Genomic DNA, 10,885 nt, shown 5'->3' with positions numbered 1-10,885 from the left:
GCGGTCCTCTTCTCTCCTAGAGAAAGTCATCCTCTTTGATCACACATACAGCTTTGGGAGGGATGCACATGGAGCGATGAGTGAGCCAGATCAGCCAAATCAACTCAGTATTACCTCTCAAAGTCTGACTATTCCATTTCCTCACATGTTCCTCCCATCCCTACCTCAGCCCTATCCTGTCATGTTTAGAAAATTACTTTGTTGTCTACTTCAAATAATGTGGGGCTTGCAGGCTACCATAAGGACTCTAGATATTTTTCTGTATGGAATGAGAAGTCATTGCAGGATTTTGAACAGCAGGACACTGGCTGCTGTGTGGTAAATACAATGTAGTAAAGCAAGTGTAGAATCAAAAAGTTCAAAGAGATGGTGGTAGCTTGGTCTAGGGAGGTAGAGGAAGAAGTGTAGAGGGTGGAGAGTGGTGAAAACAGGACACTATTCATGGAGACTAAAATGCAAATGACATCCTCTGGAGTTCTGAAATAAATTTACCCTGGGTGGAGGGATGCAGTGAAAACTGGTTACATTTTGAACATAAGAGCCAACAGAATTTGCTGATGAATTGTTGTGAGAAGAAAAAGGGAATCAGAGATAATGGCATTATATTGTAACAATTTTTTTTTAAATTGGTGTTCACCTACCTTACACTCTCTGGGTGGAAGGCAGACTCTCCGGGGTTGCCCAGGAAGCCTAAAGCCAAAACCTCAATTAAACGACTGTAGGACTCTGGCTGGATATTCATATTCTTTCTGGAAGAGGGTATCTTCGTCACATGCACCAAACACAATGACCAGTACACAAATATAACTGGTAACTCAAGGAAACTAGACTTTTGTGGGGGAGAACCAGCACAAAAATAGAAAATAGAAACAGACTGGCAGAGACTTCAGATACTTTAACTATCATACAGTGACTGTAAAACAATTATGCTTACTGGGTTTAAATCTATATTGAGGATGCCTGCAAAGAATAAGAAACTACAAAGTGATACAAATGGAAAAAGAACTAAATTGAACTCTTAGAAACAAAAAACAAAGTAATCAAAATTCCAAAATCATTGCATAGATTTAATAGATCAGTCACAGATAAAAAGAAAATGAAATACTGACACCTTATGAGGTTTGATATACTCTAACATTTTTCTATTCAAAATTTATTCTAATTTTGAAATTCTCGAATGGTTGAGACCCATAAACTGATTTAAAGCCCTCATGCTTAAATTCGAACTGATTGTTCATTCAATGTAACAGTGTCAGGGAAATATAAATTCTTTTTTTAAAAAAAGCTTTTATTAGGAAACAAAGCTGAGGATTGAAATATGGACCTCTAACAAATCCCTTAGGTGCTGGTGTTGCTAGAATAAACTAGATGCAGCTGACTTCATTAATGCCTCCCTGCGGGATTTCAATCTTGGGCAGAAAGAAGAAACATTATGAAGAGACAAGTTTGGGTTTTATTCTGGAATAGGTAGCCTGGGAAATCTATCACATTTGCCATTGGAAAAGTTTTAAACTAATGAACTGCCACTTATGAAGTAAACTTAATCAAGGTTACTAGTATAGAATTGCTAGTTTAAGACTTGATATATTTGGAAGGACACATTAGTTCCCCTGTCACTGGTTTTTACCAGTCTGCAATCAGACAAGGAAAATGTCTATAATTTTCCATAAAGCTGACTTATTTATTTAAAAGAACCAAACTCTTAGAGGATATGTCCTTTATTTTTGAGGGTCAAAATAATAATTTTCAAATGAAATGATGCTGACAGTAAATGGCAATTGTTTTTTGCTTTTGTTTTACAACTTGGTGAAATTTAAAAACTGCAGTTCTGTTGGTTTCCAAAATTATTTTGAAAATCTGATCTATAAAGTTCAAAAACTAGGAACACCACTGATATCATCTATCTCTTATTTGATCATCCAACAAATGTTCTGAGGGCCTACTATGTGCTAAGAGATGGGCACAAATACAAAAATGACTGTACTGTGTGCCCTCCACTCACAGAAAGGGACACATGACGAAAATGAAGACAAGGGAAAATGTTTTGTTCAGGGAATTTTAAGTAGTTCTAGATGACTGGAGTTGGGGTACGTGGTAAAGGTAACATCTTAAACATTTTTAAGTGTACAGTTTAGTAATGTCAGGTATTTTCACATTGTTGTGAAGTAAGGACTTTGAATTTATCCTTATTATAAGCAACTGAGATTAACAGAAAGGTTATTGAAAGATTTGAGGATAGGATTGGAGATGTAGGAAGATTCTTTTAGAAGGTGTTTGTACTAGGAGGTAGGGGATGAAGGCTAAGACTGGAAGGGATTGTACGATTTAAAGGCTTGTTGGGTGCCGTGAGTGGGAGTTTCTGGCTTGGTCACAGGGTTTTTTTGCCAGAGGGCAAGTTAGAGAAAGGAACTGCAACATACCACTGGCTGAGTACCAAGCTTCTACGGGCCAGCTTCCAGAGGCTGCACAGTTGAAGCTAGCGGGCCACATCTAGCCAGGATGTATTTTGTTAAACCGCTACAATAAAAAAAAAAAAAAAAAAATTGGAGGCTATTAGTTGCAAAAATTGAAAAAATGGAGATTTCACATACAAAAAATTTCCAGTTTTTGAAAAAATCGAAATGTCTGGAAACACTGAAATCAGTTCCTGAGGGAAACAATCAGCAGAGTTTACTTTTTTCATTTTAAGCTATGTATCAATGTATTGGAAAAACAGGAAAGTATACAAATGAGTGTACGGCTTGACGGATGTTCACAAAACGAATATACCCCCACTAACCAACACCGTTATCAACAAGAATATTATTAGTATCTCTGAAGTTACATTTATTTAATCCTACTAACAATCTTATGAGGTAGATTATATTGTTATCTCCATTTTAAATACAAGAAAACTGAGCAGAGATAGGTCACAAGGCTAAATACGATTGAAAGTAGCATTTGAACCTGGATTCCAAACCCCATGCTTTCGAGAAGAAACAAGCTTAGAAGTGAGATGGCGAGCTCAGCTTGGAACGATGTGGAGTGGGCGTCTCCTTTCAACGAAACTTACTTCCGGGCGTCATAGCCACGGAAACCACCGGTAGTCCGAAGACTGCACCTCAGGCCGTCAGCACTCGCGCTTGCGGAGCGGAGCCTCGGTGGGGCAGTCTCCTCACACTTGAGGGCGGGGTCGCAGCTACAGTCGGGGGAGTGACTCTGTTGTCGCAATCTTCTTGAGGTCGGAAATACGTATACGGTCAAAGGTCACGTAAATGGCGCTTCCCCGCCCCTTACGCCTAAGTTCTCGCGCGAGTTGTACTTCCGCCCTTTTGGCTCTCTGAGCGGCACCATGGCGGTCGGCAAGAACAAGCGCCTTACGAAAGGCGGCAAAAAAGGAGCTAAGAAGAAAGTGTAAGTGGCGACTGTCGTGGCTCCTTGCCTTTTCAGGGTGCTGCTGGAGTCGGCGGGCGGGTTCTGGATCGCGGCTCAGGCCGGATGGCGAAGATGCCAGTCGGATTGCGCTGGACGTGCTGAGTTGGTAAACTCCGAACCTCGGCCAGGCAGATAGGAGTGCTGCGTTGCGGGGGGCCAGCAGACTTACCCTTGTGCTCCCTGAGCCTTGTGCGCGACCCTCTTCAGATGAATTGCCGTCGCGACTGGGGGCCAGCATGTACCGTGTTCTGGGCTCATGGGCTTCAAGTTCCGTGGGTTATTAGTGCTAAGGGCTGGAGTGGAGAAAGACACTCTTTTTCACCCAGGACCCTGCACCGCTCCACTGCTTGGGCACGGTGGAACCTGGGAGCTTCAAGTAAGCTCATGAGGTCCTCTGAAAAGCTTAGGTAACCAGTACCTGTCCTCATGTACCAGTGAAGTTCGAGAGACGTGCATGCTACTTGGAGACAGTGTAGACGATGGCCCATTGGGGATGGGGGGAGTGTGTACATTTATGGCTTAACTACTTTTTGAAGTTTCTGGTCTGTACAGTGAAACAGCGAGAACCGAATTTATATATGCGCCGATACTTCACTGAGGAATAGTTTTAATGCAGTGTCTGTATGCGATTAGCCCTTTAAAATCCTTAGAATGAGGAAAGTAAAAAAGAATTATTTCCTGTAAAAATTAAGTATATTTTTTAAAATCTAGGGTTGACCCATTTTCTAAGAAAGATTGGTATGATGTGAAAGCACCAGCTATGTTCAATATACGAAATATTGGAAAAACACTAGTCACAAGAACTCAAGGAACCAGTGAGTATCCTATTCTTAATTTGTATTTTTCTTAAAATGTATATGTATCTTGATCTACTGATGGCCCTGTGGTGGGAGACTAGGGAAATATCAGCTCTTGGGTGCAGCTTTGGCCCCTTGGAGCTTGTTTTTGGTAGGACAGTTGTAGAAGCAAGATGGTACTTGTAGAATTAACTAAGAAAATGCATGGGTAGTTTTGAGCTTCTAATGGGCACTGTCAATAAGACATTTGTGTCCACATGGATTTGGTTTGTGACCACATGGATTTGGTTACAAAAGTGAAGGTCTTTTTTATAATTTACCATTGACTTGAGTAAGCTCAACTGTGTGAACATTTTGTTGGCTTAATTTTGCTTATGTGGTTCCTAATGTTAATAAGACAATTAATTCTTTTATAGAAATCGCATCTGATGGTCTCAAGGGTCGTGTTTTTGAAGTGAGCCTAGCTGATCTGCAGAATGATGAAGTTGCATTTAGAAAATTCAAGCTAATTACTGAGGATGTTCAGGGCAAAAACTGCCTGACTAATTTTCATGGCATGGATCTTACCCGTGACAAAATGTGCTCAATGGTCAAAAAATGGCAGGTGAGAACAAAATCCTTGAGTGCATGGTGCTTGTGTCATGCTTGACCAAGGTATAATGATGTCATGGTGTAATGACAGCAAGGAGCATATCATGCAGTTAATGTTTGGATTTGATTTTAAATCTTTGATTTATTTTTATTTATTTATTTGCTATTATCAAGGGCTAATTCTGGGATTGGCACTCTGAACTTGAGCAAGAGCAGTGAGCAGGTCACGATCCTATTTAAATTGTTCAAGATTTAATATTGGGTTATCAGCTTTTTATATTAGTAGCTGATTGAAGAATGTTTGGATTTAGGTGTGCAGTTTTGTCTGCAAAATATTTGGACCTCAATCTGGTGAATTTTAAAGTATAAGGGTAGTTTGGGCTAGTCTTGATTACCTCTTACCTCTGGCAATAGAGCATAATAGGAGTAGCAGAGCTGGTATGAAGTTGAAATCTTGGCTCCATTTCCCAGTTGTGTTCTCTTTGGCAAGTATCTTAAAGCTTGCTAAGCCCTCTTTTCTCTATCTAAAATGTAGGTAAGAGTATCATCTCATTGAGTTATGAAGTTAAAATAAAAAGTTTATATAAACATGTTCAGCACAGAGTTGACACAGAAAGCATTTAGTAAACATTGTTACAGGAAATAAATGCATTGGTTCAGATGGCTGGCTAACCATTAGCTTTGAAATATTTGCTATATGGGAATGAATGATGACAAAATGTTTTGGTCTCATGATAATATATTGATTATATCATTATATTTATTTCTGATATTCCCATAAGGTTTTTTATGGTTGCATTTCTGGGAATATATATTAAGGCTCTTTGGCCATAATTGTATTCATTTTTTAACTAAGGTATAAAATTTGTAAAATGCAAAAGAGGCAGTTCAGCTTTTCTAAGATTTTTTTTTTAATTTAGGCATTAATATGACTAATGGGTCTTTAATTATATTTTAGCTGTGAAATTGAATATTTAATCTTCAGCACAGCTTTAGTTTGGAACATTAAACCTTTAAAAGTATGTGCATTTAGTGTTATGTTTCACCTATTCAGAGCACATTTTTTTTTTTTTTTTTTAGTTGTAATAAGTATAGATGTCCATATTGTAGAATCTCAAACTATTTTCCTCTTGTTTTGCAGAGTTGTACAGTTGACTGGGGGAAAAGGGCAGGATGTTAAAGGCCGGCATGTATATGTAAAAGGTGCTGTTGCCATAGTGATAAGAGGATGAGGGAGGACTTATTTAGTTGGATATGAAAGATATCCAGTAACAGTTTGGGGTAACTTATTGGTAAGTTCACTTCAAGGAAGTTAATACTGTAAATTTAGCATGTAACTTATATTATACTCTCTTGTGTAGTGATACTTGACCATCTAGTTTTTTTATATCAGAATTTGGGAGATAAAAATAATAGCATTAAGACCTGGAATATCTGACAGTGTCCCTTTTTCACCAGACCATGATTGAAGCTCATGTTGATGTCAAGACTACCGATGGTTATTTGCTTCGTCTGTTCTGTGTTGGTTTTACTAAAAAACGCAACAATCAGATTCGGAAGACTTCTTATGCTCAGCATCAACAGGTCCGCCAAATCCGGAAGAAGATGATGGAAATCATGACCCGAGAGGTGCAGACAAATGACTTGAAAGAAGTGGTCAATAAATTGTAAGTGTTTCTTTTCCTTCACATAACTCAACCTCAGATCTCTTGATTGTCCCTCAAATTAGGGAAAGCATACAAGACAAGGTGGAGTCAGACTTACATTTAAATCCTGTCTTTGAAACAATCTAGCTACATCCCTTGAAATGAAAGTGTGCCCTCAGTAAATGTGATTTGGTTTCTTTATTCTGTTTTGGAGGAAGCTTTCATGGCAGTTAGACTTGAAACACAGGAAATGAAATACTTTTGCCTCAATTAGAAAATTCACTGAATAGACAAAACCCTCCACAATCAATAATGTGTGGGAATAAGTGATGACAAAATGTTTCGGTCCCACATGATGTCCAGTGATAAAACTGTTAACATTTTTCTGATGTTCCCATGCATTTGGTTAAGAGGGTGTAATGGAAAAGGCATATAAAGGTTGGACTCAGAAGGTCCAAATGATAACTTTGCTACTAAATTGCTATGTAGTTCAGATCATTTTACCTTCACCTGTAAAGAGGTTATAGTAAACTCTCATGCGAGGATTTATGTGGCTTAAATGAGGGAGTTTTACATGTGTAAATTTATTTTAATCTATCATTACTGGTTTGCAGGATTCCAGATAGCATTGGAAAAGACATAGAAAAGGCTTGCCAATCAATTTATCCTCTACATGATGTCTTTGTTAGAAAAGTCAAAATGCTGAAGAAGCCCAAGTTTGAGTGTAAGTGAAAAATCACAGGATTCCTGAAAGAAAAAATTATGTGGCCAAATACATGGTTTGGAGTGTGTTTAGGATTTGGGGGCGGGGAGGAGAGATAATGGATTTTTTTTTTTTTCTGTCATGCCTACATAGTATTGAAGAGTACTGTTTCAAGATGTAGTATGCCATAACAATATTTTCTTCTTTTTAGTGGGAAAACTCATGGAGCTCCATGGTGAAGGTAGCAGTTCTGGAAAAGCTACTGGGGACGAGACAGGTGCTAAAGTTGAACGAGCTGATGGATACGAGCCCCCAGTCCAAGAATCTGTTTAAAATTCAGACTTTTCACAGTGACAAATAAAAGCTATTTGTGATGTTTTATTTCCGATCATTCTTTTTAAAATAATATGACAGCTTGGTGAGTCAGATGTTCTGAATTGATAGTAATATAAATTTTAATGATTTCTATAGATTTTATCTATTGCTCTAAGTAGCTGAGATAGGGTAGTGATTGAGATGTAGTGGTCTGGAGGTGTTATACATGGCTAATAAATGGAAACAGATGGTTCTTAGACCATCTGGAAGGCTTGTTAAAACATTGCAGGGCCCTAGCTCCAGAATTTCTCTTCAGTACTAGGGCAAGACCTGAAATTTTGCATTTTAAACATTTTCAGGAGGTCTGATGACCAGGGTTCACACTTTGAGAAAAACACTATGGTAGACTGATGGAATAATGGAAAGAGCCAGTTGGCTCTTTTGTTTGTTTTTAAATCTAAATGGTATTTCTTCCTGTAGCTGTAAAATGCCCGCTGTGCATTTGTACTGTGAAGCTGAACTTTTTCCACTCACTTAGTCTGTTCTATACCTTTTCTCTTCTCAAACCTCTGATATCACTCATCTAATGACCTTGCTTATAATCATTAAGAAAGTTTAAAGTAGAAAAGATCCTCACGAATTCCCATTACTTACACCCTGCCATCTGTGTATATGCTCACGTTTCCTGCCTGCCTCGTCACTGGATGAGTTGTGCTAAGGACAGCATTCCCATTTGAGTGTTGGGTCTTCCCTCCTGCCTAATCAGGCTCATGGCTCCAGCAGTTACCTTTATCAATATTCCTTTTATGCCAAAACCCTACAGCAAAGCCAAAGAATTAACAATACTTTTTGTATCTAATTTTACTTAAATGCTGCAATTGGGCTACCACCACTACCACTCTAAGGAATCTGTTGTCAAGGTTACCAGTGGTGGTGTTAAGTCTAATGGTCCACTCTTGGCCTCCATTTTACATGACATCTTAGTGACGTTTGAAAGCGATTTCTTCCTGTTTTTCTTAACTGTCCTCAAATGTCACTTCAAAGTTTTCCTCCCACATCATTGGCTACTCCTTTGCTAGTTCATCCTCAGACCTTAGTGTTGGAGAGCCCTAGGGCTGTCCTTGGACATTTACCAGTATTCACCTAAAGTGACCTGTGCCTCTGAGTTACATTTTTGTATGTGAGAGGAAAGTAGGTCATGAGAGACATCTCCAATTCAAAGGGGTTGCTTTTTAGCCCATCTGTTTCCCTTCTAGTCATTGAAAAGTGACACCAAGGATTAACAGATCAGTTTAAACGCACAGGTTGTAATAGGCTTTAGACCATATCGGGACTGTGTTAGGTAAGACCGCCCCCACACCATTTCCCACTTAGCAGCTGAGGACGGGAACCTGGAGAAGAGAGTGAGGTCCTACCATAACTTGGCTTCATCTGCTGCTTTGAATCTTATGGATAATAGCCTTAAATGTATGAGATTCTTCTGTTACCTGATGAAGGAGCACAGTCATGTTAAAAAATTCTAGTTTGGCCAAGAGTGTGTCAGGCCAAGGAGTGAATTGTGAGAGGCAATGCTGTAGAACCTGAGTGTCCCTGCACACTTGGGTATGCTAACAATATAGTTCTCTTTATCTGGGCCATTTCTCAGGGTTGTGTCTGCATCCTCTTCAGAAACCTTGAGGGTTAATATGACTCCCTGGAAAAAGAGCAGTCTTGTTTCCACTTAACCGTAATGGCGTTAAGTCTTGGTGTTCCTCTTCTATGATACACCCCACTGCATGATGGGCCCTTTGCATGGGAAACTGACACAAAAGACACCCAAGAGTCTATGTCTTACCAGCATCCATGAAACTGGAAGGCTAACTTTTTAAGGTAAGTTGGGTAAAATGTCAAACATGGCATAGTTCCCGATACTTTCCAATTACTTTGAAACTAATTTCAGATGAAATCTCTAAAATGATTCCTTAAAAAGGTAACAACCACAATCCTATTAACATACTTTTAAATTTCTATAATTGCTTAACATTAAACATCCAGGCACCAACTTAATGGGTAATAATACTCTTGGGTAAAATGACACAGGCAGTGCAAATGTCAAAGCTAGGAAGGGTAGGGAGCTTCCATTTGCTAAGACCAGGATGTCAGGGTCTAGAAATTATTTCAGATGTCATTAGCTCTTAGAAGTCTGCAGGACAGACAGCTGTAATTGTGTCAAAATACAACACCGTAGTGGCTGAAACTGACATTACTAATAAAACCAAATGCTGTTGAGGATATGAAGTAGCTGGAACTCTAAAATGTCACTAGTGGAGTATAAAATGGTACAACCACTTTGGAAGACAGGTTTTGTAAAATTAAACATTTCTGTTTTATAACCTAAGTTTACTCCTAGGTGTTTATCCAAGAGAACTGAAACCCTATGTGCACAACAAGACTTGCTTAAGAATGATCATACCAGTCAATTTATAAAGCTGGGAAAAAAATGTTCATACCAGCTTTATTCCCAATAGCTAAAAACTGGATAAAACCCAATAGAATGGATAAACTGAGGGGAATGAACAGTTAAAACAACATGCATAAATCTCAAAAATATGTTACTCAAAGGAAGCCAGAAGAAAAAAGATACTATCTATTTTTATGAAGTTCCAGAACAGCCAAAATGAATCTATGGTGATAGAAATCAAAACAGTGGTTGCCTCTGCAGGGGACTGGGGAAGGAGGAGGTTATAACCAACTGGAGAGGTATGAGGAACTATAGGGTGATGAAAATATCCTATGTACTTGTTGGCAGTTACACAAATATATATAATTGTCAAAAACCAGAATTGTAGACTTAGTATCTGCATTTTATGCAAATCACACCCCATTTAAAAAAAAAAAAAAATGTGGGTCTAGCCAGCTAGATCACAGACTTGCATTTTTATGTCTGTCCAAATCTGGGGTTTGCCTTCCACACAGTGAACTCAGCCCTTCATGCCCATTCAAGTCTGGAACCAAACCTATGTACACTTTTTGTCATGGGCTTCTTGGTTGCCATGTATTCAGGCCCTTGGCTCTTTGTATGGTTCTGCATGGTGGTCTGGGCATCACCTCCAGAAATCACATGGCCAGATCTGATCATGGTATCTGGCATTTCAGTGGTCAGGGCAAGTATTAACATTCACCTATGGCCTGAAGGTAGCGATCCTTATTGCCAAATCCTAAAGAAAATGATACTCTCTGCAGCTGGGGACCAGCTTAAGTGATTTGTCTGCTGCCTTTGTGGGGGACATCAGTAAGGTCTGCTCAGCAGCCCTACTGGTGAATGTGATCCCGATTCTCATCTTCACTGAGGTACTCAGTGTCTATAGCCTCATCACTACCCTTATTCTTCGTATAAAGTAGTCCTTCCTTGAGTCTATCCAACAGAATACAGAGGCCAT

General features: G+C 39.1%; 1 protein-coding gene and 2 non-coding genes across 3 annotated transcripts; all 3 read left to right on the top strand.

Moving 5' to 3' along the window:
* The first annotated feature begins 3,235 nt into the window (after window positions 1–3,235).
* Window positions 3,236–7,532, top strand: RPS3A (ribosomal protein S3A). Its single transcript, XM_006906266.2, has 6 exons — window positions 3,236–3,393; window positions 4,126–4,229; window positions 4,628–4,815; window positions 6,261–6,469; window positions 7,063–7,172; window positions 7,363–7,532. Exons 1-6 carry the CDS (start codon window positions 3,332–3,334, stop codon window positions 7,482–7,484), a joined length of 795 nt encoding a protein of 264 aa, XP_006906328.1. The 5' UTR covers window positions 3,236–3,331; the 3' UTR covers window positions 7,485–7,532.
* On the top strand, window positions 5,505–5,576 carry LOC112475174. The gene has a single exon (XR_003044593.1). It is a non-coding gene; the product is annotated as a small nucleolar RNA SNORD73 (small nucleolar RNA).
* On the top strand, window positions 6,770–6,841 carry LOC112475173. The gene has a single exon (XR_003044592.1). It is a non-coding gene; the product is annotated as a small nucleolar RNA SNORD73 (small nucleolar RNA).
* Window positions 7,533–10,885: the final 3,353 nt, after the last annotated feature.

The sequence above is a fragment of the Pteropus alecto genome, unplaced genomic scaffold (genome assembly GCF_000325575.1).
Source record: "Pteropus alecto unplaced genomic scaffold, ASM32557v1 scaffold50, whole genome shotgun sequence".
Lineage (NCBI taxonomy): Eukaryota > Metazoa > Chordata > Mammalia > Chiroptera > Pteropodidae > Pteropus > Pteropus alecto.
This window is presented reverse-complemented; position numbering and strand designations above follow the sequence as displayed.

Coding starts and splice junctions, on each gene's coding strand:
- RPS3A (XM_006906266.2), top strand. CDS start 3,332: ATGGCGGTCGGCAAGAACAAGCGCCTTACGAAAGGCGGCAAAAAAGGA. Junction 4,816..6,260: donor CAATGGTCAAAAAATGGCAG/GTGAGAACAAAA, acceptor CTTTTTCACCAG/ACCATGATTGAAGCTCATGT. Junction 7,173..7,362: donor GAAGAAGCCCAAGTTTGAGT/GTAAGTGAAAAA, acceptor TCTTCTTTTTAG/TGGGAAAACTCATGGAGCTC.